The 26,985-nt window shown below is 40.0% G+C and overlaps 1 protein-coding gene across 5 annotated transcripts in view; it reads left to right on the top strand.

The window, feature by feature from the left end:
* The window catches only part of GAPVD1 (GTPase activating protein and VPS9 domains 1), an 83,548-nt gene that overhangs the window by 8,258 nt on the left and 48,305 nt on the right, over positions 1 to 26,985 (top strand). For 3 of the 5 annotated variants that reach the window (XM_038549362.1, XM_038549363.1, XM_038549360.1), the window contains exon 2: positions 26,160 to 26,377. In XM_038549362.1, the coding sequence (XP_038405290.1) occupies positions 26,193 to 26,377 (185 nt within the window). In that variant the 5' untranslated portion in view covers positions 26,160 to 26,192. Of the gene's footprint in view, positions 1 to 26,159; positions 26,378 to 26,985 lie in introns of those variants that run through there. The other 2 variants (XM_038549361.1, XM_038549364.1) reach the window with 1 other exon arrangement.

Raw genomic sequence — 26,985 nt, 5'->3', positions numbered from 1 at the left:
TGTGAGCTACTTTCCAGTGATGGCACAGAGCACTTCCCACCTTACAAGGTGATGCTGCCTTATAATGGCATTTGGAAAAAGTACCTTTAATTATCACAGAAAATTGAAGAGGGAAAGTGGATATATTCCTAATAGTAAAATATTTCACTTTAATTTTTGAATTAAAAAATTTTTTTTCATGATTATATTGGGCAGAGTTGGTTACACTTTAGGATTCTCCAGGGTAAAGTATGATTTTTTTTTTTTTTTAAATGAAAACCTGAAGTAAGTGGCATCTCTTACTTGCTATGGAAAGACCAGTACTTGAAAAATTTTTCTCAAATGGTTAATTAAATTTCTTTCCTATTCAATTTCTGTTTTGGTACCACACATAATTCCTTCTCTGTTTAATTTTTTCATAGGCATGAAGGATTTTATTTATTTAATTTATTAATTTTTACATCTGAACCGCCCAAACTGTGTTTGCATAGAATTATTTTTGGCTTTTACTCCTTAAGGAATCCTAACCAAGGTATGTATGTATGTATTGATTGATTGATTGATTGATTGTATTTTTATTTTTAAAGGAACTAGGACCAATAATTTCTGCATCATGTACACATTTTAAATCTTTTTTTTTTTAAGATTTTATTTATTTATTCATGATAGTCACAGAGAGAGAGAGAGAGAGAGAGAGGCAGAGACACACACAGGCAGAGGGAGAAGCAGGCTCCATGCAGGGAACCCGACGTGGGATTCGATCCCGGGTCTCCAGGATCGCGCCCTGGGCCAAAGGCAGGCGCCAAACCGCTGTGCCACCCAGGGATCCCATGTACAAATTTTAGAAGAGGCTTTAGGCCTCTAAAAAAATATCTGAGATTTTTTTTTTTTTTTTTTAATTTTAAGTCAGCTCCAGGCCTGATGTGGGGCTCAAACTCATGAAACTGAGATCCAGAGTTGCGTGGTCTATAGACTGAGCCAGCCAGGCACCTCTCTTATTTTTAAATTATGGGTAATTAAAATTTCTTTTTTTTTTTTTAATTTTATTTATTTATTTACGATAGTCACAGAGAGAGAGAGAGAGAGAGAGGCAGAGACACAGGCAGAGGGAGAAGCAGGCTCCATGCACCGGGAGCCCGACGTGGGATTCGATCCCGGGTCTCCAGGATCGCGCCCTGGGCCAAAGGCAGGCGCCAAACCGCTACGCCACCCAGGGATCCCCTAAAATTTCTTTTGTTATACCAACCTATATTTTCTCATTTTTGGGAATATGTTTTAATACATATTATAATTTTGTAAAAATATTTTCAGTAGGGCAGTTTTTCATTATTTCCAAGCTGAAACCCAGTTTGTTTTATTTTTTAAGTTTATTTATTTAAGTAATCTCTCTACCCAGTATGGGGCTCAAACTCATGACCCTGAGATCAGGAGTTTCATGGTCTTCCCACTGAGCCAGCCAGGTAAACCCAGTTTTGAACTCTGTGATGCTATAGTCAAGAAGGATGAATATGTGTTGTTACTTCAAGTTTTTGTATTTAATATATATAAATGAATGAGCAAATATTTAAAAGAAAAGTATAGCTTAATGCTAACAGTATAATTATATATCAAGCCAAAATTATTTTTGCATGCTCTTTTTATATGCCATTTTTAAAATATAAAGCTTTAAGCCTACTGTTGTTAACTGTAAAGGCAAGATATCTACTCATTAATCTATCTGTCCAAAAAGATGTTTGCTTGGTCTTGCTCCCTTGTAATATCAGTACACCCACACTAGAGACTAGTGGGAAGCATGTCATCAAACATGTTCAGGTCTTCCTTTTTTTTTTTTTTTTTTTTTTACTTATTTATGTTTTCAATTTATTTTCTGTGAATCTTTGAAAGAATTAAAATCGGAAAATTTTTTTATTTTTTTTTTATTTAAAAAAAAATTTTTTTTTTAAATTTTTATTTATTTATGATAGTCACAGAGAGAGAGAGAGAGAGGCAGAGACACAGGCAGAGGGAGAAGCAGGCTCCATGCACCGGGAGCCTGACGTGGGATTCGATCCCGGGTCTCCAGGATCGCGCCCTGGGCCAAAGGCAGGCGCTAAACCACTGCGCCACCCAGGGATCCCAAAATCGGAAAATTTAAAGGACAAAAAATTAGTCAAGGGATATTATATTGTTTCTCTCTCTCTCTTTAAGATTTTATTTATTTATTCATGAGAGACACAGAGAGAGGCAGAGACACAGGCAGAGGGAGAAGCAGGCTCCAAGCAGGGAGCCCGACGTGGGACTCGATCCCGGGTTTCCAGGATCATGCCCCGGGCCGAAGGCGGCGCCAAACCACTCAGCCACCCGGGCTGCCCTATACTGTTTCTCTTTATACAGAATTAGAGTCAAACTATCTTCCTAAGCAGTCTTAATCTTATCCAAATACTTGTATTTTTTAAAGATTTTATTTATTTATTCATGAGAGACACAGAGAGAGATAGACAGACATAGGCAGAGAGAGGCAGGCTCCTGCAGGAAGCCTGATGTGGGACTCGATCTCAGGACCCTGGGATCACAACCTGAACCAAAGGCAGATGCTCAACCGCTGAGTCACCCAGGTGCCCCACCTTTCATTTTCTAATGCAAAACTCTGACCCCATCTCTTGATTTTACTTCTGTTTTTTGTAAGTCATGACTACCTGGCAAAAATACACTAGGTCTAAAAGTCATAAGGCAGAATTGCAAAATGTTTATTTGCAAATACAGGTTTCTTTATTGAAAAGCTTAAGAAAGACTAGGTGAATTCTTTTTGCAGAATTATTTTATCTTTAGTACCTCCTTTAGAACCCAAGAAATCTTTTGAGTCCTTTATTTTTTTGAAGATTTTATTTATTTATTCATAGAGATGGAGAGAGAGGGAGAGAGAGGCAGAGACACAGACAGAGGGATAAGCAGGCTCCATGCAGAGAGCCTGACGTGGGACTCGATCCCAAGACCCCAGGATCATGCCCTGGGCTGCAGGCGGCGCTAAACCGCTGCGCCACCGGGGCTGCCCTCTTTGAGTCCTTTAAAACCAAGTTTTTTGTTCATTTGTTTTCAAGATTTTATTTATTTGAGTGAGAGAGAGAGAGCACGCGCACATGTGAGCACCCAGGCACAGTGCGAGAAGCTGACTCCCTGCTAAGGAGCCCAACTCAGAGCTCAATCTCAGGACCCTGAGATCATGACCTGAGCTGAAGGCAGATGCTTAACTGATTGAGCCACCCAGGTGCCCCCAAGTTTTTTTTTTTTTTTTTTTTTTTTTAAATATCTAAGTATTCAAGGTTGTAATGGGCCAACTTTGATTCTGATGGAAAGTGTCCTATTAAGCCTCCTCATGAATAAGTTTCTGTTCCATCATTAATGATAATAATGACTAACATTTACTGAGTTCTTTCTCTTTTAGTAGGCATTACATAAATTAGTTAAAATTATGAATTCCGTAATTCTAGGGAGGCATCTTAATGATTGATTTCTTTTTGAGAAGATGTTTAAATGAATTAGTTTGTTTATGGTCCAGGAGGTTCCTTTTAAGTAAAACACAGTGATAATCTGCTTGACGTTTGATAATATTTATAATTTTATGAGATTCCATTCTGGTAAATGTAATGAAATGAACATGACAGCCTATTTATATCCTTTCTCTAATTTTTAGGGTGGACTCTTGGATCTTGAAACAGGCTTTACAAGTATTACAACTCAGCAGAAAATGCAGCTGAAGCTCAAAGTTCTCTTTCTGCTCTTATGTTTGTTTGTTTTATACATGTTTTATACACTGTATTTAGGGATGAAGCTAAGTTTATCCAGGGGGTAAGGTTTCCTTAAGGCATGTGAGGTGCCTCTCGAAAGTTCTCAAAGTGTTCTGGGGATTTTAGGTTTTTAAAAAATCATTTGGTTTATCTTGAGCTCCAGGTTTATATATGTCTTAGTGAATTGTCATTAGACATTGTTGAATAGGAGTAAATTAGATTTGGTGGTATTTAATTTCTGACTAATAAAATTAATGGAGATTTATCTAATTGTTTCAGTTCCTGAAACCTATTTCTAGATTGGGTGCATATTTCCGTATAATTTATTGCCTCTGGGAAATCAAAGGACATAATTTTAATGCCATTGCAGTTCTGCTTGTTGGTGTATAGCTTGTAATTGTTGAATGATGTCCAGAAGTCCTTTTTGTTGCACTTGAAAATTTTCACAGTTTTAATATATAATTGTTCACAGAATTTGTCTGATCCTGAGTATTTAAGTAATTGCACAAGCAGATCTTTCAGTCGGGGGGTGGGGGGGTGCGTAGTGCCAAGTTTTTATTATGTTTCCATTTTTAAATTTTTATTATTTATTTTTTAAAGATTTTATTTATTTATTCATGAGAGAGAGAGAGAGAGGCAGAGACACAGGTAGAGGGAGAAGCAGGCTCCATGCAGGGAGCCCGATGTGGGACTCAATCCCGGGTTTCCAGGATCAGGCCCTGGGCTGAAGGCGGTGCTAAACCACTGAGCCACCTGAGCTGCCCTGTTTCCGTTTTTTTAAATTACTAAAATAATGTTATTTGTTTAAAAAAAAAAACAACACTTAAGGGGCACCTGGGTGGTTAGTTAATCATCTCTTTGTTTTGGCTCAGGTTTTGATCTTGGGGTTGTGGGATTGAGCCCTGGCATCTGGTTCTGTGATCAGCATGAAGTCTGCTTGTGATTCTCTCTCCCTCTCCTTCTTCCCCTCCCCCATTCGCTCACTTGAGTGCTCTCTCCCTCTCTCTGTCTCTAAAATAAATAAATCTTAAAAAAAAAAGAAAAAACCCCCCACCTAAAAACAATGCAGAAAAGGGGCACCTGGCTTACTCGCTTAGAAGAGTATGCAGCTCTTGATCTCAGGGTCGTGAGATCAAGCCCCACGTTGGGCATAGAGATTACTAAAAAAAAAATAAATAAACTTTAAAAAGGGCAAAAAAAAAATGAAAGCTTTTCTTCCCCACATATATATGCATATACTATATATGTATTGGATTTTTTCTTTTTTTCCCCCTGGAAATGATAGCTAACACTTGTACTCGCATAGTGTGATGAGAATTTGAGAATTCTTTTTTTTTTTTTTTTAAGATTTTATTTATTCATGAGAGACACAGAGAGAGAGAGAGAAGCAGAGACACAGGCGGAGGGAGAAGTAGGCTCCATGTGGGGAGCCCGACGCGGGATCCCAGGACTCCAGGATCAGGCCCTGGGCTGAAGGCGGCGCTAAACCGCTGAGCCACCTGGGCTGCCCTGTAGTGAGAATTCTAAACAGGTTCCACGCCCAGTGGAGAATGCAGCTACTCAGGGCTTGATCTCACAACCCTGAGATCATGACCTGAGCCAAAATCAAGAGTCAGACTTAACTGACTGAGCCACCCAGGTGCCCTTAGATATATTAACTTGTTCAGCCTTCACAACCCAATTATGAACATACCTTATGAATTAGATTCTATTTTATATCCACTTGTAGATGAAAAAAGTGTGGCAAGGAGAAGTAATTACCAAAGGTTGACAGCTAGTGAGTGGCAAAGCTGAGATTTCAGTCCAGGTAGTCTTGTTAAAGTGTTTGCCTTTTAGCTATCTCTGGGGTCTCACCATGTGTATTTTTCTGCAGTGTGGTTTTTTTCATGTAATGGTAGACGATGGACACCTTTCTGTGTACCTCTGTATCCTTAATAATTATGTGGTATTTGATGGCAGAAGTGGACCATAGCTTAGTTTTTTTCAAACTTAATCTTGTTTAACATTCCCAGTTACATTAGTAATGGTTTCAAGTAATATTTTAAAAAGTAAGGTTTTTGAACTGGAACAAGTGAGAATACATTTGTATTAATAATTATACGTATTTCTGTCCAAGTCTTTTTTTTTAAGTATTTATTTATTCATGAGAGACCGAGAGGCAGAGACACAGGCAGAGGGAGAAGCAGGCTTCTTGCAGGAGCCCCGTGTGGGCCTTGATCCCAGGACTCCGGGATCATGCCCTGAGCAGAAGGCAGATGCTCAACCACTGAGCCACTCCGGCATCCCCAGAAATGTTATTATCATATATAATAAGACAACATGGGCCCCTCAAGTGCAGCAGACCTGACCTGTCTTGTTCATCAGTGCCTATCACATTGTAGATGTTTAACAAAAACATTTGTTGAATGAATGAGGGAAGTATGTTAAGCTTACTGTGCTTGTCTGTCCATTTTTTAGAAATATATTTTTTAAAGATTTTATTTATTTATTCATGAGGGGGAGAGAGAGAGAGAGAGGTAGAGACACAGGCAGAGGGAGAAACAGGCTCTATGCAGGGACCCCGACACGGGACTTGATCCTGGGACTCCAGAATCACGCCCTGGGCCAAAGGCAGGCCTAAACCGCTGAGCCACCCAGGGATCCCCTTATTTATTTATTCATGAAAGACACATACATAGAGAGGCAGAGACATAGTCAGAGGGAGAAGCAGGCTCCTCATGGGAGCCCAGTGCAGGACTTGATCCTGGAACCCTGGGACTACTCCCAGTTGCAGAGCCACCCAGGCATTCCTTGTCTATCCATATTTTGGAAAGAAATCAGTTCATTATTTTTAATACCATGACAGTTTCTAGGTCATATAATTTTTTTTTTTTAAGATTTTACTTATTTATTCATGAGAGACACAGAGACAGAGGCAGAGACACAGGCAGAGGGAGAAGCAGGTTCCATGTAAGAAGTCCCCCAATGTGGGACTTGATCCCTGGTCTCCAGGATCACGCCCTGGGCTGAAGACAGCGCTAAACCACTGAGCCACTCAGGCTGCCCTAGGTCATATACTTTAACAAAACATTATAAAATGAGTAATAAACTGTTTCTGCACTGAAGGAGGTTAACTTTTATAAGGGGAAACATGTAGAAAATTCCTGGTAATTCAAGATGGTTATTTATATTTATGAAAATATTTTCAAGGGATATTTTTGTCATGTATGGATTGGTTAGAGCTGTGAGAAGTGGTAGGTAATTAAAATAAATCCTCAAATTTAAAATATTTGGTTGATAAAATATGGGAGCTAATATTGTGGTAGATCATTAAAAATTGGTAGTCATGTCTTTTTTTGCCATATGAGGTTACCATGAATATTATGTAAGTACTATAAGTACCTATATAATGAACAACAACAGAAAAGTAACTGGCAGTTCTGTCAGGGTGTAACCATCAGTATCTAAAAATAATTCCCATGCTTAATCCTTGAGTAACATAATTTTTCCCAAATCTGCATCCTACTTCTACTATTATTTATTTGTCGTCTTTTGTGGACACACTTTAAAAATATCTTTAAAGAAACTTTGTGTTATTATCATAGTGAAAGGCTAACACCTCATATCCTAAATAGAAAGCAACTTAAATATAATAAAAACAAAACGCTGTTATGAAACCTAGCTAGCTACTATTTGCAGAAGGTGCTGGGTTTGGGGAGCTTGGGTGGCTGTTGATTAATTGTTCGACTCTTGGTTTTAGCTCAGGTCATGGTCTCGTGGTCTTGAAATCAAGTCCCGTGTGGGGTTCTGCCCTGAGTGTGGAGCCTGCTTAAGATTCTCTCCCTCTGGGCAGCCCCGGTGGTGCAGCGGTTTAGTGCCGCCTGCAGCCCAGGGCATGATCCTGGAGACCCTGGATCGAGTCCCACGTCGGGCTCCCTGCATGGAGCCTGCTTCTCCCTCTGCCTGTGTCTCTGCCTCTCTCTCTCTCTCTGTCTCTATGAATAAATAAATAAAATCTTTATTAAAAAAAAAGATTCTCTCCCTCTGCCTCTACCCCTCCCCCTGCTTGTCTCTGGAAATAACTAACTAACTAACTAACTAAATAAATAAATTTTTAAGAGATGCTGGATTTGATTCCTGCTATCCTTCAATTAAAAGGAGAAATTAGCAAAGTGTTAGAGAAGTATTGAAGACAAATTGGCACTTTGTTTAGATTTTCTCTATGATGCAAATAGAAGGACTGAAAGAGATTTTTAAATGGTGTAACTTTCAGGGCACGCCTGGGTGGGCTCAGTTAAATGTCCTCTTAATTTCAGGGTTGTGAGTTCAGGCTGCGTGTTGGGTGTAGAGTCTACCCCCCAAAAAAGAGAAAGAAAAAGAAAATAGAGTAACCTTCCTATTTCGTGGTTCATTGTTATTTAGTGTCTTAGGAAGGAAGGGATGCACTCTGTTGGCAGGAGCAGTTCAGGAGCTTCACAGAGAGAAGAGGTTTGGGGGCTGGGCTTTGAAGGATATATCTGAGTTCACTTGAGCATTTGGAGGCTGTGGGCCTTTGGCAGCCTGTATAATAGGATCTCCTCATGTTGGAGACTTTAGAATATAGTATGGCAGCAGCAGCTGCTTCTGGGGAAGTGAAGAAATGGTGGGAGATAAGCTAGAAAGTGTAAAAAGAGGGATTTAAGGAATTAATCTCTAGTAACTTTTTCTAAACTTTGATATTTCTTTTTTTTTTTTTTAGAGATTTATTTACTTATTTTTATTTATGATAGACACAGAGAGAAAGAGAGAGACAAAGACACAGGAGGAGGGAGAAGCAGGCTCCATGCCGGGAGCAAGACGCAGGACTCGATCCCGGGACTCCAGGATCGCGCCCTGGGCTCAAGGCAGGTGCCAAACCGCTGAGCCACCCAGGGATCCCCAACTTTGATATTTCTTTCATAGAATTTGAGGGAATATAGGTTTTGTTTGTTTGTTTTGTTTTTAAGATTTTATTTATTTGTGAGAGATAGAGAGAGAGAGGCAGAGACACAGGCAGAGGGAGAAGCCGGCTCCATGCAGGGAGCCCGATGAGGGACTCATCCTGGGTCTCTAGGATCACACCCTGGGCTGAAGGCAGCGTTGCCCCAAGGGGATATAGGTTATTTATGTAGTCTTGAAGTCTGCCTAAGCCTGAATTTGTCAGACAGTGAAACTTTCAAAGAAAGGGGGACTTGTCCCGATACTGACTCACATATTAATAGTTGTCCCAAGATTGGGGTAATTAGAAGTGGCCTTGACTGTGAATTACAGCACTCACAGATGGCGTAGTGGTAAAAGCTCAGTGAGCCACATGTACCTGGATTCTAGTCTCAGCTTTGCCAGTTACTAACTTGACCTTGGGCAGATATTTAATTTCCTCAGTTTTCTCACTTGTGAAACGTCGGTAAGAGTACTTGCCACACAGATTAAAGGAGAATATCCATGTTAAAGCACCTGGTTGATGCCTAGTACATGACAGCTTGAAATGTGTGGTAGTTAGTTATTCTGTATATTTCGTAAGCACCGATATATTTTACTAACACCTGTCAATTAAAATTTTCTTCAAGTTCAGCCATTACTATTTATAGTAATGCTATATTATATTTATAGTAATGCTTTAATGTCTTTTTTAAATGTTTAGTCTTAAATGGAAATCAATGTAAAAACAGACTTTTCTTAAACAGTTCTGGCTAGGAAATATATTTGCCTTGCTTCTTCACTTGACTGGGAATTAGTGCAGAATATAACATACCTGTGGAAATTTTGTTATGAAGTATCTGTATTCATTTCTGATCATAGTAAACTGAGAGAGAAAATGTTTTCGGTGTGATAGTTTAAACACTAAAATGGGTTGGGGCCCTTGGTTGGTTCCATTGGAAGAGCATGCAACTCTTGATCTTGGGGTTGTGATTTCAAGCCACACATTAGGTGTGGAGATTACTTAAAAATAAAATCTTTTTTTAAAAAATGACTACTAAAATGTGTTACCAATATGTTAATGGATTCTGGAAAATCATGTGGTATAGCTGGTAATCCTTTTTCTAGATGATGGTTGTTGAAGATTGTGATAATTTTTTTTTAAGATTTTATTTATTCATTCATGAGAGACAGGCAGAGACATAGGCAGAAGCAGGCTCCCTGTAGGGTGCCTGATGTGGGACTCCATTCCAGGACCCTGGGATCACGACCTGAGCCAAAGGCAGATGCTCAACCACTGAGCCACCCAGGTGCCCCAAGATTGTGATAAATCACTGTATTCAGATGCTTTTCTCAAGTTAGTATTCTTTTTCTTACTGAAAAAAATTTGCTAAATTGGATGCTTGGACTTAGAAGTGTATTATTTGTATAATTTTAAAAATATACCTAATTTTTTTAGAACTGTTTAAAATTTACAGAAAAATTGAGAGGATAATACAAGGGTTTCCATATACCCAGCACCAAGTTGTGCCTGTTACTAACATCTTACATTAGCTTGGTATATTTGTTAAAGTTAGTGAACCACTCTTGACACATTAACTGAAGTTCATATGTTATTTAGATTTCCTTAGTTTTCACCTGATGTCCTTTTTCTGTTCCAGTACCCTACATTATATTTAGTTGTCATTATCTCTGTGATTTTTAATTGGATCATCTTAGACACATTAACATATTTGCAGACCATGCTTTGTTCTGAGATCTTAAAGCCATACTCATGTGGCATTTATGTTTCTAAAAATGCTCTTAGACTGAAGATTATTGGCCTTTATTTTCACTTAAAAAAATTTTTTTTTTATTTATTTATTCATGAGAGACACAGAGAGGCAGAGACAAGCAGGCTCCGTGCAGGGAGCCTGATATGGGACTCGATCTTGGCACTCCAGGATCACGCCCTGGGCGGAAGGCAGGCGCTCAACCGCTGAGTCACCCAGACATCCCTATTTTCACTTTTAATAAGCCTTTTACAAGTTTAGATTCCATAATCTTAGCAAGTAATCTAACCTGTTTAGCTAAGTCTTTGATATTTCCCACTTTCTTTATTTTATTTTTATTTTTTTTTAATTAATTTATTTATTTATGATAGGCACACAGTGAGAGAGACAGGCAGAGACACAGGCAGAGGAAGAAGCAGGCTCCATGCACCGGGAGCCTGACGTGGGATTCGATCCCGGGTCTCCAGGATCGCGCCCTGGGCCAAAGGCAGGTGCTAAACTGCTGCGCCACCCAGGGATCCCTATTTTTATTTTTTCAGAAGATTTTTATTTATTCATGAGAGAGAGAGAGAGGCAGAGACACAGGCAAAGGGAGAAGCAGGCTCCATGCAGGGAGCCTGACATGGGACTCGATCCCAGGTCTCCAGGATAGTGCCCTGGGCTGAAGGCGGTGCTAAACTGCTGAGCCACCCAGGCTGCCTGATACTTCCCACTTTCATGGAAAGTTTCATTTTGGTCACTCTGTTATGTGATGGACATGGAGCTATGTCCCTGTGAAATGATAAACATTACCTTTTTTATATATATATATAAATTTATTTTTTATTGGTGTTCAATTTGCCAACATATAGAATAACACCCAGTGCTCATCCTATCAAATGCCCCCCTCAGTGCCCATCACCCAGTCACCCCCATCACCTGCCCACCTCCCCTTCCACCTCCCCTAGTTTGTTTCCCAGAGTTACGAGTCTCTCATGTTCTGTCTCCCTTTCTGATATTTCCCACTAATTTTTTCTCCTTTCCCCTTTATTCCCTTTCACTATTTTTTATATTCCCCAAATGAATGAGACCATATAATGTTTGTCCTTCTCCGATTGACGTATTTCACTCAGCATAATACCCTCCAGTTCCATCCACGAAACATTACCTTTTAATTGACAAGAAGAATGGTGGCTTATGTTTTGTAGTCATTTATACTTCATACTTCATAGTCATTTCATATGAACTGTACAACTTAGCATGTGAGAGGGACAGGGACACTCTAGGTTTGAAGATGAGGAAACAAACTTAGTTGAAGTGACTAAGTTGCCAGTAGGTCACACTGCCAGTAAGTGTCAAAGCCCAGTCTTATTTTTTTTTTTAAACAGTTTAAAAAAAATTTCTTTTTTAAATTTATTTATGATAGAAAGAGAGAGGCAGAGACATAGGCAGAGGGAGAAGCAGGCTCCATGCACCGGGAGCCCGACATGGGATTCGATCCCGGGTCTCCAGGATCGCTCCCTGGGCCAAAAGCAGGTGCTAAATCGCTGCGCCACCCAGGGATCCCCAAAGCCCAGTCTTAAATGCCTCAGATCGGGCAGCCCGGGTGGCTCATCAGTTTAGTGCCGCCTTCAGCCCAGGGCTTGATCCTGGAGACCGGGTCCCACTTTGGGCTTCCTGCATGGAGCCTGCTTCTCCCTCTGCCTCTCTCTCTGTGTCTCTCATGAATAAATAAATAAAATCTTTAAATAAGTAAATAAGCAAATAAATAAGTAAGTAAGTAAATAAATAAATGCCTCAGATCTTCTGACCCCAATTTTAGTATTCTTTCTGCCATGTTGTTTGAAGTAGTCTCTAAAATAAGAAAGTAACAGGTGGTCATCTCTTACTGGCTATCTCACAAAGTTATTCCTGAGTTTATTAGGTTAATAAAGATGATTAGTTTGTTTACTTGAAGTCTAGCTGTTAAAATGTAGAACTATTATATATCTATCACTAACTTTAATTAGGTATTTTCAACAGAGAAAACATGAAACATGATTCTCATTTCATAAAACATTTGAAATCATTTTTTCCCTACTTTGAGTCCTCTTGAGTCATAGGAGTTCATTCAGGCATAGTTGCTAACATGTAAATACATCTATCCTCGGAGCATATTTCCTAGTTCACACATTTCAGGCTGTTCTTCCTCTATGCTCTGTATCAGAGTAAGTAACTATGCTTGCTTATCAAGAATTGGCAAACTTTCTGTAAAGGGCCAGGTAGTAACTATTTTAGGCTTTGTGGGCCATATGGATTCTGGAGAAGTCTGGCAACTATTTAGCTCTGCCACTGTAGCAAGAACGCCGCCATAGATAAAATACAAACAAATGGGTATGGCTGTGTTCCAATAAAATTTTATTTATAGAATCAGGCCTCTCCTGAATTTGGCCCACTGTAGTTTGCCAGGCCCTGCTCTATACCATTGTGGAAGGATACAGAAACCTATTGTGCTTTCCTCCTTTAACTAAAATCTTCCCACTGGCCTCTCAGTGATAAGTCTTTATAACATGAGACTTTGAAAAGCTTAAAATTTGATTTAACATGCATGGGTATAATGAATTTTATTTTTGTGGAAAATGTGGTAAGTGGAACTGAAGTTAATAGATTTTCAGTCTCATTTTTGACTACTCCAAAAAGAAATGACCTAACTTGGAAAATGCTTGCAAATTTCAGGAAAAAATTGTTTCTTATTGTTAGATGTGCTAATGCCTAGTGTTAATTTGAAATCTTTTTAAATTTTATTTTATTAAATTTTTTTAAAAAAGATTTTGTGTATTTTTTCATGAGAGACACACAGAGGCAGAGACATAGGCAGAGTTGGAGAAGCAGACTCCCTGCGGGGAGCCTGATGTGGGACTCATCCTAGGACCCCGGGATCATGACCTGAGCTAAAGGCAGTCAGTCAACAACTGAGCCACCAGACATCCCTAAAATCTTTTATTTTACTTATGTTCTTTTGTGCAGAGCAACTTCTGACAATTCAGTTAGTGTATATAATTGAGTACTTCTGTTTGCTCATGGTATTGGTGGCTGGGAATCTATCTAAAAGATGCTCTCAGCCTTTGAGGAGACCTGTCATTTTTTTTAAAGATTTTATTTATTTATTCATAGAGAGAGAGAGAGAGAGAGAGAGAGAGGCAGAGGCACAAGCAGGCATCATACAGAGAGCCTGATGTGGGACTCGATCCAAGGTCTCCAGGATCACGCCATGGGCTGCAGGTGGCGCTAAACCGCTGCGCCACCAGGGCTGCCCTGAGACCTGTCATTTTTGGTGGGACAGAGTATAGACATTAAAGACGAAAAATAAAAAGTTTCAAATTAGTAGTATGGATAAGCAACACTTTAAGAGTTGAGAGTTGGAATTTATCACTGGGGGCATACTATATGGTTGGGAAAGGAGGTTTTACTGAGCCAGGCCTTGGAAATCAGAACAAGTAAGTAATTAAGTTGAGGTCTTATGTAAATAATAATTTAATAATATGAAGGTGAGGTGAAAATAAAAATGAAAAGGCAGATTTCGCTGGAACAAGTGATTTTATTTTATTTTTTTTAACAAGTGATTTTATATAGGAAAATTGTGTGAGATAGGATTGGAAGTGTGGATTAAAGCAAGATTGGCCCTTGAGTATTACACTAAGGAGTTTGGAAATTATCTTTTTTTTTTTTTAAAGGATTTTATTTATTCACCTCATGAATAAATACACAGGCAGAAGGAGAAGGAGGCTCCATGCAGGGAGCCCAATGTGGGACTCGATCCCACGACTCCAGGATCATGCACTGAACCAAAGGCAGATGCTTAACCGCTGAGCCACCCAGGTGTCCCTGGAAATTATTTTCTAGGAAGTAAGGAATAAATGAGAATTTTGAGCATCTTTGTTTTTCTTTTAAGTCTTTTGTGAAACTTCCAGGTATTAATGTTTTTGGTATGGGGTACTTATTTTAGTTAACTTTTTTTTTTTTAAGATTTTATTTATTCATGAGAGGGAGGGAGAGAGAGAGAGAGAGGCAGAGAGAGAAGCAGGCTCCATGCAGGAAGCCTGACATGGGACTCGATCCCGGGTCTCCAGAATCAGGCCCTGGGCTGAAGGCGGCGCTAAACCGCTGAGCCACCTGGGCTGCCCTATTTTAGTTAACATTTAATGATAATTTCATACTGTTCACTTGTTTTTTTCTATCTACCAAAGACCATATTCCTGTTCTTCCTATGTTATATCCATGGTTATGAAATCTCTAACAAGAGTATGTTATTGAAATATCTCTTATTCATTCATATATTCATTTACCAAATACAGACTGAAATGCTTGTAATATGACAGGTTTTGTTCTAGTCAGTGCAGATACAGCAGGGAACAAATTAGGCAAAAATCTCTCCTGTGGAGAAGAGATACAAGTGTGTGAAAGAATAGGGGCTGACCTTTTAGATAAGGTGTCCAAGAAAGATCTCACTGAAGAATACTTTTGAGTAAGAAGTCCTAAAGGAAGTAAGAGATTTGGAAGGTGACCAAGTACAAAGGTGAAAGTATACCTAGCAAGTTTGAGAACATAGATGGAACAGAATGAAAGAGGGAGCAAGTAGTAGAGTGATTACATGTCCTTGTTTACATCTTTTGTCTTGATGAAATTATTATTTTTTAAGGAATTATTTTAAAGATTTATTTATTCATGAGAGACACACAGAGAGAAAGGCAGAGACCCAGTCAGAGGGAGAAGCAGGCTCCTCATAGGAGCCCAATGTGGGACTTGATCCCAGACCCTGGGATCACGACCTGAGCTGAAGGCAGCTGCCCAATCACTGAGCCACCCAGGCATCCCTTGTCTTGATGAAATTATTAATAATGCTCACTTGCACTCCTAGTAGTGTCTTGGTTTGGATGGCAAATTATATAATCTTCTGGTTATAGGAGGTGAAATCAGAGGTGTAAGGACGATGGAGCCAGACCATGGAAAACTGAGAAGAGCTTTTAGAGAATTTTGGGCACAAGCATGATATGATTTGACTTGGTATTTTATAGACTCGGTCTGGCTGCTACATTGAGAGTAGACTAGAAGCAAGTACTAAAGCAAGATTGGGAGGTTGTTGCCGTGATCCAGGTGACACATATGTTATTTTGGACCAGAGTGGTAGTTAGCAATTGAAATGAGAGGTAGGTAGATTTTGGATGTGTTTTGGAGGTACAGTCATCAGGAGTTGATGACAGGTGTAAGAAAAAGAAGGGAGTCAAGGATGATGACAAAGTTTTTGGCCTAAGCAGTTGGGAAGATGGAATTGCCATTGATTGAGATGAGGAAGGTTCAGATTTAGAAAGGTTTTCCTGGCATGGTGCTGGGGGTTATCGGATAGGGAGGATGAGTGCAAGTTTTGGACATGTGAAATTTGAGATACCTGTTTGACAACCCATAGGAGATGTTGAATAGGTAGTTGCATATTTGGATCTGGCATTCAGAGGAAAGGTAAAGTCTGGAGATAGATACTAATTTGGGAGCTGCCAGCATTTTGATGGTTCTTAAGCCACAAGATGGAATGAAATTGCCTAAGTGTAGATAGAAAGGGAAAGGTCTGACAAATGAGCCTAGGGGTTAGTCCAGTGTTTTAAATCAGGGAGATGAGGGGGAATTACAGAGGAGACTGAGACTGAATGGAGAAGACAGGAGGAACCATGTCTGTGTGTTGTCCCAGAGTCGAAGAAAGTGTTTCAAGGAGAGCGGTTAACCATGTCAGATGTTTCTGTTAAATCAAGAAGAGGAATGATAATGTATCATTGGATTAACAATGTGCTTATTTATTTACTTATTTGTATATATATATTTAAAGATTTGAGAGAGAGAGTGGGGGGGGGGAGGGGCAGAGAGAGAGGGTGAGAGAACCACAAGCAGACTCTATGCTGAGCACAGAACCTGGTGTGGAGCTTGATCTCATGACCCCGAGGTCCGACCTGATCCAAAACCATGAGTCAGACACCTAATTGTGCCACCCAGGCACCCCACAATGTGCTTATTTAATTATTGGTGATTTGAAGACTAGTTTTTTTTTTTTAAGATTTTACTTATTCATGAGAGACACAAAAAGAGGGGCAGAGACACAGGCAGAGGGAGAAGTAGGCTCCCTGCAGGAAGCCTGATGCAGGACTCAGTCCCAGGACCCCGGGATCATGCCCTGAGCAGACGCTCAACTTCTGAGCCACTCAGGCGTCACAAAGACTAGCAGTTTTGATGGAGTGGTAAGACAGAACTTATTAGTGTGGGTTCAGGAGGGGGTCAGAGGAGAGAAACTGGAGATAGTGATTATAGACACTTCTTTCAAAGAATTTTCTTGTAAAGGGAGGGAGAAAAATAGGGGTGGAATCTGAAGGGGAGACATAAAGTAGAGAGTTTTTTTTTTTTTTTAAAGATTTATTTATTTATTCATTCATGATAGACAGAGAGAGAGAGAGAGAGAGGCAGAGACACAGGCATAGGGAGAAGCAGGCTCCATGCTGGGAGCCCGATGTGGGACTCGATCCCGGGACTCCAGGATCGCGCCCTGGGCCAAAGGCAGGCGCTAAACCGCTGAGCCACTCAGGGATCCCCCTTTTTTTTTTAATAAAGATTTTATTTATTCATGAGAGATACAGAGCGAGGCAGAGGCAGAGGAAGAAGCAGGCTCCCCTGCAAGGAGCCCAATATGGGACTTGATCCCAGGACCCCGGGATCATGCCCTGAGTGGAAGGCAGGTGCTCAACCACTGAGCCACACAGGCGTCCGGAGAGGTTTTTTTTAAGGGTGAAAAATAATAACATGTTTATATATTGGTGAGAATGATCCAGTAGAGAAGGAAATGTGGATGGGGGTGGGTATAGGATAGTTGGATTTCTACAGGGATGCTGTTGAGTAGATGTGAAGGGAGGAAATTAGCATAACAGTAAGGGTTGGCTTTAACCTAGAGAAAGGCATTCAAAGTAAAGGAAAAAGTGGAACAAATAAGAGAGGATGTGTGTGTGTGTGTGTACATGCATATATATATATTCATACTTGTAGTTACCTGTGGTTTACTTGTTCCTGGCTTCATAGTTGACTAAGCTTTATGAGGACAGAGGCTGTGTCTGGTTTGTTCTGTCCTGTACTTTTAGTGCCTGGTACAGCGAAGACATTCAGAAAATATTTGTTGAATTGAATTAAATTGGAGAAGATAGCTTTTAACAACCTTTCCAAATCTAAGGTCCTTTTTTTTTTTTTTTTTTTTTTTCCAAATCTAAGGTTCTATTTTGATATTAAGATCATAAAGAAGGAGGGCCTGAGTGGCAGTTGATTAAGCATCCAGCTCTTGATTTTGGCTCAGGTCATGATCTCAAGGTCATGCGTTAGGCTCTGCACTCAGGGCGGAGTTTGCTTCTCCTTCTTCCTGCCCCTTCCCCCTGCTTGTGTGCATGTATGCAATCTCTCTCTCTCTCTGAAAATCAATAAATCAATAAATCTTTATTTTTTTTTAAAGATTTTATTTATTTATTTATTCATGAGAGACATGCAGGGAGCCAGACATGGGACTCGATCCTGGGTTCCTAGGATCAGGTCCTGGGCTGAAGGCGGCGCTAAACTGCTGAGCCACCCAGGCTGCCCTCAATAAATCTTTAAAAAAGAAAAATATCATAGATGAAATAAAGAATTTAAGCTCAGACAAGAAAGGGTTGGAGACACCTGTATTTTAAATGGTATTTGAGGGGATCCCTCGGTGGCGCACCGGTTTAGCGCCTGCCTTTGGCCCAGGCCGCAGTCCTGGAGACCCGGGATCGAATCCCATGTCGGGCTCCCTGTGCATGGAGCCTGCTTCTCCCTCTGCCTATGTCTCTGCCTCTCTCTCTCTCTCTCTCTGTGACTATCATAAATAAATAAAAAATTTAAAAAAATGGTATTTGAGGATAAACTCAAATGACGTAGTTTTCGCTAGAAGCCAGATGAATTTCTTTAAAAACCAATAGATAAAAGGAACATTAAGGAGTCAATTATTAACAGAACTGGAAATTAAGGTAGATGTGACTGACAAAATGTTTAGATTAGTTGGTTGAGAGCAAGGGCTGCTTTGGAACCAGAACTGAGTCTGTGAATTTTGATGTAGCTACTTGATAGGTGTGTCAGCACTTTCCTGAACTGTTAAATGAAGTTAATGAGAGCAAAGTCATCATAGGGTTATAAGGATTCAATGAGAAAAAAAAATACCAGTGCCTGCATAAAAAAGTTCTAAATAATATTAGCTTGATATGAATATTGTTGTTAGTTTGGTACTGATGTATGTATGGTAAAATTTCTCCGCTTTTAGATTCATGCCTACATTTTATTTTAGCAGTTTCCTGGTAGCTCTAGCTATTGTGTTATAGTGGTGCCTTATAAGAGCAGAACAATTTCATAGACTTTACCTTTTACATTCCCAACCCTTTTCTGCAACTGTTGTTTTTTAGTAGTGACCTGTTTGTTAGGCATATTTGTGTGTGTGTGGCCGGGAGGTATTATTTTTTGCAAAATATCTGAGCCAGTAGATTTCGGGCTACCTGAATTGAGTTCAGTTAACATGTTTGCACCCCTACCTGCCATCGCCTAATGTTAGGAGACAAAGTTGAATTCTTTCCCTCCGCGTTTACAGTCTAAAGGAAGAGCTAAAGATATAATATCATTATACTCTGGCATGTGCTACATATTGTATAAAAGTATTCAGAACATGAATTTAATTTAGGTAAGCTGTTGTGGACAAAAATATAGGTCAGAGTTAATTCATATTTTTAATCTCTTGCATTTTACCCAGTGGTTTATGACACTTTTCTTTTTTTAGGGTGGGGGATAGAGGGAGAGGGAGAGAGAGAATTTTATTTTAAGCAGGTTCCATGCCCAGCGTGGAGCCGGACATGGAGCTCAATCTCACAACCCTGAGATCATGACTTGAGCTGAAATCAAAAGTTGGATGCTTTTTTTTTTTTTTTTTAAGATTTTATTTATTTATTCATGATAGATGGAGAGAGAGAGAGACAGAAACAGAAACAGAGACACAGGCAGAGGGAGAAGCAGGCTCCAGGCCGGGAGCCCGACGCAGGGCTCGATCCCGGAACTCCAGGATCACGCCCTGGGCCAAAGGCAGGCGCTAAACTGCTGAGCCACCCAGGGATCCCCACAAGTTGGATGCTTAACTGACTGAGCCACCCAGGCCGCCCCTGTATAATGTTTTTAAAAGTATTATTTTGTGGGATGCCTGAGTGGCTTAGTGGTTGAGCATCTGTCTTCAGCTCAGGGTATGATCCCAGCATCCTGAGATCGAGTCCCGCATTGGGCTCTTCACAGGGAGCCTGCCTCTCCCTCTGCCTGTGTCTCTGCCTCTCTCTGTGTCTCTCATGAATAAAATAAAATATTTTAAAAAGTATTATTTTTTAGGGGTAAGTACCTGTTTTTTGACAGCACTCAGACCAACTTATTATAGAAAACAAAGAAATAAAGTATATAATTTATGAACTTGAAAGAAAAAAATGCTTAACAAGTTTGTCTAGATTTATTTAAAATATTTTTGGGGCTCCCTGGGTGGCGCAGCGGTTTAGCGCCTGCCTTTGGCCTAGGGCGTGATCCTGGAGTTCCGGGATCTAGCCCTGTGTCGGGCTCCCGGTGCATGGAGCCTGCTTCTCCCTCTGCCTATGTCTCTGCCTCTCTCTGTGTGTGTGACTATCATAAATAAATAAAAATTAAAAAAAGAAACTTAAAATAATTTTGAATAAGGCAGCTCCGGTGGCACAACGTTTTACTGCCGCTGCAGCCCAGGATGTGATCCTGGCGTCCTGGGATTGAGTCCCACATTGGGCTCCCTGCATGGAGTCTGCTCCTCTCTCTGCCTGTGTCTCTGCCTCTCTCTCTCTCTTTGAATAAATAAATAAAATCTTAAAAATATATTTTTGAAAACATTTGAACTATTGAAGGGTTTAGAAGGTGAATTCTTTTTTTTTTTTTTTTTTAAGATTTTATTTATCTACTCATGAGAGTCAGAGAGAAGCAGAGACATAGGCAGAGGGAGAAGCAGACTCCCTACGGGGAGCCCGATGTGGGACTCGATCCCAAGACCCCAGGATCATGACCTGAGCCGAAGGCAGACGCTCAACCACTGAGCCACCCAGACATCCCATAGAAGGTGAATTCTTGTTTAGACTAGGTGGAACATTATTATCATGTGTTAATTTTATTTAAGTGAAGCTGTATTTGAAGGTTTTAATTTCTAAATTGCATAAATTGGTGCATATTTTGCTGTCACTGGAAACATTTTATGTGTCCTATCTTGAACAATATTTTGGTTATAATTAGACTGTGAGCTCCTTGAGATTAGGGGACCTGGCTAGGCTCCAACAGAGCTCAGTAATATTTTGTTGAATTAAGTTGTATTAAAGCCACAAAAAGGCCACAGTTTGAGACTTTCTAAAATATTTTCCCCATATGAAAAATTTCTAACATAACTGAAATTGTTGAAGGATAGGATAATGATTATCATCTGCCCTCCACCCAGTTTCAACAGTTGTTTTACATTTTGCTGCATTTTCAAAATTTTATTTTTTTGCCGAAGTATGTACAAGTCAGTTGCAGACATCCTTTTTTTTTTTTTTTTTAATTTTTATTTATTTATGATAGTCTAACAGAGAGAGAGAGAGAGAGAGGTAGAGACACAGGCAGAGACACAGGCAGAGGGAGAAGCAGGCTCCATGCACCGGGAGCCCGATGAGGGATTCGATCCCGGGTCTCCAGGATCGCACCCTGGGCCAAAGGGAGGCGCCAAACCGCTGCGCCACCCAGGGATCCCAGTTGCAGACATCCTAACACTATTTTTACATACTTGAGCACACGTCTCTTAAAAATAAGATATTCTTGGGCAGCCCGGGTGATTCAGCGGTTTAGCACTGCCTTTGGCCCAGGGCCTGATCCTGGAAACCTGGGATCGAGTCCCATGTTGGGCTCCCTGCATGGAGCCTGCTTCTCCCTCTGCCTCTCTCTCTCTCTCTCTCTCTCTCTCTCTCTCTGTGCCTCTCATGAATATGTAAATAAAATCTTAAAAAAAAATAAATAAAAAGGATACTCTCTTGAGTAACCACAGGATTTTTTAATCATTCCTGTAGATATTAGAGTAATAATAATAGTGTACTGGCTCTGTCATCTCTTACTTGTGTGGTTGTGGGCAAATAACATCTCCAAGCCTCAGTTTCCTTAGCTGCAGAGCACTTCCCTGAGAGGGATATTATGAAGATGAAATGTGTAAAGTTCTTAGAAGCACACCAGGCACCATTTTCAGTTAATAATGTGTTTTCCCATACAGTACCAACTGTAGTGAATTAATACCACAGCCACCCCTTGTTGCCAGAGTTGGAAACTTTTACCTTTTCTCCCCCATTTGTTGTTAACAAATCTTGTATTTGTCTTGTAACATCTCTTAAACTTGTCTTATTTTTCCATTGCCACCATATTTCCTGCCTGCTAACAATTTTAGTCTGTCTAGTTCCATCCCCACCTCCTCATCCTTTTCCTTACTGCTAGAGTTTATGCTCCCAAATATAAATGTAATCTTTTTAATCTCCTGTTTAAAACTTTTCACATTGCTTACAGGCAAGGTCCGAGTTTCTTAACTTTGGCTTCTGTGTACCTTCTGTCGCTGTAGCCTTATCTCTCATTGCCTCCCTGCACATTCTCTCCCTCCCCTTACCACCGAACACAACACAGTTCCCCAATTCCCCAACTTGCCTTTTAAGACTAATTGCAGGTTCCTTCTCTTTTTCCCCCCTCTCTACCTTGTACAGTCTACTAGCATAATACTTGTAACATTTTGGACAGCCATTTGCTTGCATGTCTGTCTTGTTCTGCCAAGTTAGAAAGTCCTTGAGGGTACACATTAGTTTTTATCGCTTTTTGTATTCCTAGTATCTAAAATGTTGCTTGTACCAGGGTTAAAATAAATGTAGGTATTGTGTCCACATTTTGTGGGTGAGAAAAATCTGATGTTCAGAGAATATGTCATGTGCTTAAAGTAGCAAAACTAATTAACGAAGCATTCAGATCTTGATGAACTCATTTCAGTATTGTTTCCATTAACTATAATATTTCTTATAATCACTATCTTTTATTCAATGATTCTGTTCTTAGTCTGTGGACTTAGAGCCCCCTAGAGGATGTTACAGTTCCCACATGGAAGTTTATAAAATCATATATGCATTTTCTGTAAATTGAGTTAATATGATTATATAAGTATATGTATGCCACCAGTTTTTTTTTTCATCTACCCACATGGTTTTGTTATTGACAACAAATCATTTTGGTGGGCATACCTATACCTTTTTTTTAAAGATTTTATTTATTTACTTGAGAGATACTTACTTGAGAGAGAGCAAGTGAGCAGGGAGAAGAAGGTCGAGAGGGATAAGCAGACCTCTTTGCTGAATACAGAGCCTTCCTCAGGGCTTGATCCCACGATCCGCAGATCATGACCTGAGCTGAAATCCAGAGTTGGCTGCTCAACTGACTGAACCACCCAGGCGCACATGCTTTCACTTTTTGAGAAAAGAGCAGTATGAGGGCCCTCATGATACAGGAGATTTGGAATAACAGCTTTGCATAGTTTGCTTAGGGAATTGATAAGGTATAAGAAAGTTTTTTGTTTTTTTTTTTAAGATTTATTTCTTTGGGAGAGAGAGAGAATGCGTGCAGGTGGGAGGGGCAGAGGGAGAGGAAGACTTGCAAGCTGACTCCACACTGAGTGGAGTATTCATACTCACACTCATACTCAGCTTACTGAGTACTGAGCCCAATTTGGGACTTGATCTCACCACTCTGAGATCATGACCTGAGCCAAAACCAAGAGTTGGATTCTCAACTGACTGCACCACCCAGGTGCCCCAAGAAAGTGGTTTTCGAAAGCTATAAGATTCAGGTTAGATGGTAATATCTGAAATTTTCCTAGTCTTCAATAGTTCATTAACATAAAAAAATTTTAAAAATTTCTGAAATGAAACTTAATTAAAAATTGCTAAACCTATTTCTTTAAGTCAGGTGGTTTTATTTTTTATTTAAAGATTTTTATTTATTTATTCATGAGAGACACAGAGAGAGGCAGAGACACAGGCAGAGGGAGAAGTAGGCTCCATGCAAGGAGCCTGATGTGGGACTTGACCCCAGGACTTCAGGATTACTCCCTGGGCCGAAGGCAGGCATTCAACTGCTGAGCCACCCAGGCATCCCAAGTTAGGTGTTTTTTTTTTTAGCACCAAAACTTTATTTCAGTATATGAACATGTTTTTGTTTGATCTCTAAACATACTGAGAGTTCTGAGGTCTGGATTTTCATCTCTCATAGAATCTGAATTCAGTAAAAAAAAAAAAAAAAAAAAAAAAAAGAATCTGAATTCAGTACAAATTGTATTGTTTTATCAACTCCAAATAGACCCATTAAGGTCATTTATGAATCTGGCTGGGACAACTTTTTTTCTTAGCTTTGTTGAGGTATATTTGATATGTAACATTGTGTAAATTTAATTAATGTTTAATTCTTAATAAGAATTACTTTTCTAGGGGATCCCTGGGTGGCGCAGCGGTTTAGCGCCTGCCTTTGGCCCAGGGCACGATCCTGGAGACCCGGGATCGAATCCCACGACGGGCTCCCGGTGCATGGAGCCTGCTTCTCCCTCTGCCTGTGTCTCTGCCTCTCTCTCTCTCTCTCTCTCTGTGACTATCATAAATAAAAAAAAAAAAAGAATTACTTTTCTACCTTAATGGCAGTGTGCTGTCTGGATATACAATGTTGTATTGTGTTATCTGGGCCACGAGCACTTCTATCGTTGATATAAAACATTGTGGTCTGAGGGAAACTTATTGGTGGGGTTATGAGCTGAGCTGAGTGTTTTGTGTCACTCTACTTCACATCCCCTGGGAGGGTCTGAGGCTAGGACCAAGAGCGGCCCTCCTGGGTTTCAGGGAGGTGAGTTCTCTCTACCTGAGGGTAGACTGAGCAAGAGGTGCCGTGGACCCTGCCCTGGAGGGAGGAGGCTGGCAGATGCCTCCTTAGCCAAAGCTTGAAACAGACTCATGGCCAGTAAAGTGAGTTCAATGACTGAGGGGTCTCATAACCCAATTCAGACTTCTCTGCACTGTGTTCTGGCAGTCATTCCAGGCCCAAGGGTAGCTTAAATAATAATGCTTTAAAATATGTGTGCTATTTTTATCAGCTTGTTTAGCTACTAGATAAACGAGATTTGTGTGATTTTATGCATTCCTTTGGCAAATACTTACTCAGTTTTTGCTACAAACCAGTTGCTCTGCTCAGCCCAGAAATTACAACTGTGAGTGAATAAAACACCAACCTTTAGCCTTGGTGGCCCTTACTGTTTAGTGGGGAACCATACCTAAGCATAAAGAATATGCAGGGGATCCCTGGGTGGCTCAGTGGTTCAGCACCTGCCTTTGGCCCGGGGCGTGATCCTGGAGTCCTGGGATCGAGTCCCACATCAGGCTCCCTACTTGGAGCCTGCTTCTCCCTCTGCCTGTGTCTCTGCCTCTCTATGTCTATCATGAATAAATAAACAAAATCTTTAAAAAAAAAAAAAAAAGAATATGCAAGTGGTATTTGTAATATAATGCTATAGAAGCAAGTATACTTCTTAAAAAGGCCAGAAAAGGGAATAGGAATTGATAGTTTGTATTTTAGGAGTTATCTGAGAAGGCCTTTCTAAATAGTCATTTGAATAGAGACCTGAATGAAGTAAAGATACTAGTTGTGCAAAGATACCTAGAGGAATAGTCTTTTAGACAGAGGGATCATCAAATGCAGAGGCTTTGAGGAAGGGCATGCGTGGCCTTTCAAGCAAGAAGGCCAGTGCATCTGGAGCTATGTGAGCAAGGGTAGAATGGTAGGAGATGAGGTTGGGAGAAGTAGCGGGGGTAGATCATATAGGACTTTTAGATTTCATTCTAAATGTAAAATAAGCTTTTGGATGGCTGCTAGTTTGGGAATAAGGTGATCTGACTTCAGTTTAAAGGGTACTTTAGGCTATGTAGAGAAGAGTCTCGAATAGTACAAGAAAGGAAGCAGAGAGATCAGTTAGGAAGTAGTGGTTATAGATCTTTGGATGAGAGATGATGTTGGATGTGGTGAGTAGTCAGATTGGAGATGTATTTTGAAGATTGAGTCAACAGGTTAAATTGGTTGCAATATAAAAGAGAGCAGGCGCCAAACCGCTGCACCACCCAGGGATCGCAGTGGTTTGGCGCTTGCCTTTGGCCCAGGGCGCGATCCTGGAGACCCGGGATCGAATCCCATGTCGGGCTCCCTGCATGGAGCCTGCTTCTCCCTCTGCCTGTGTCTCTGCCTTTCTGTCTCTCTCTGTGTGACTATCATGAATAAATAAATAAAATCTTTAAAAAATTTTTTTAAAAATGGAGCAAAGAAACTCTGGTGCTAATAAATAGATACTAGATTTAAAGAAAATACACAGGTTTTTACTGTGGCTGTCCTGAGCAATGGCCTTACTAGGAGCTATTTATTTTTGTTTATCTGTATTTATAGAGTTTTTCTATACTGAACCTGTGATGCTTCTGCAAAAAATATATAGATTATTTTAAAATTAGAGTTAATCATAGTACTAAATGTAGCCTAATTCATAATGTGTTCTCTTATCCCTTTTGATTTTGGAAAACAATTTAAGTGACATAAAATTTTAAACTTGTCTGTTTACTCTTAGTGATCAGCCTTTGTACCTTCTCCACATTTGAAGATGGTGAAGCTGGATATTCATACTTTGGCCCATCACCTCAAGCAGGAACGCTTATATGTAAACTCTGAGAAACAGCTCATTCAGAGGCTCAATGCAGATGTACTTAAGACAGCGGAAAAGTTATATCGTACAGCATGGATTGCTAAGCAACAGAGAATTAATTTGGATCGGCTTATCATAACCAGGTAAAAAAAAAGGGTTTGAGGTGTTAAATTTTATGGGCCATTGTAATTTTGTGCTAACTGTAAATAAGTGAATCTATTTCCAACAAAGTTCATGCTTTCAGATAGTTTGAATCAACATTAAGGTGAGCCTTTGCTCCATGCAGGGAGCCTGACTAGTCTATTAATTAAACATTTTATAGAGAATTATAACGTAAGCATTAATATTTTATACCACATCAGTTTTGTATCTTTATATATATAATATTTTATTACTGCTGAAAGTAAATTATGTTGTGTTTTGTTTTGATTTTTTTGGCTCCACACCTAACATGGGGCTTGAATTCACAACTTTGAGATCAAGAGTCACATGCTGTACCAATTGAGCCAGCCAGGCACCTCTCTACTTTTCTATTGTTGTCATCATTGTTATTATTATTTTTTTTAAGATTAAAGGAAAATTTGTTTTTGGGTAATCTCTACACCTAATATGAGGCTCGAACTCACAACCCCAAAGTCAGGAGTTGCATGCTCCACTAACTCAGCCAGCCAAGCACCCTTTTTCTCCTAATACTATTTAATATACGTTGGTCAAGACCTTGAACACTGGTTTGACTTGTGTGGGTCCACTT

Source organism: Canis lupus, chromosome 9 (assembly GCF_011100685.1).
Source record: "Canis lupus familiaris isolate Mischka breed German Shepherd chromosome 9, alternate assembly UU_Cfam_GSD_1.0, whole genome shotgun sequence".
NCBI lineage: Eukaryota > Metazoa > Chordata > Mammalia > Carnivora > Canidae > Canis > Canis lupus.
The sequence above is the reverse complement of the archived record's forward strand: the minus strand, read 5'-3'. Positions and strand labels throughout refer to the sequence as shown.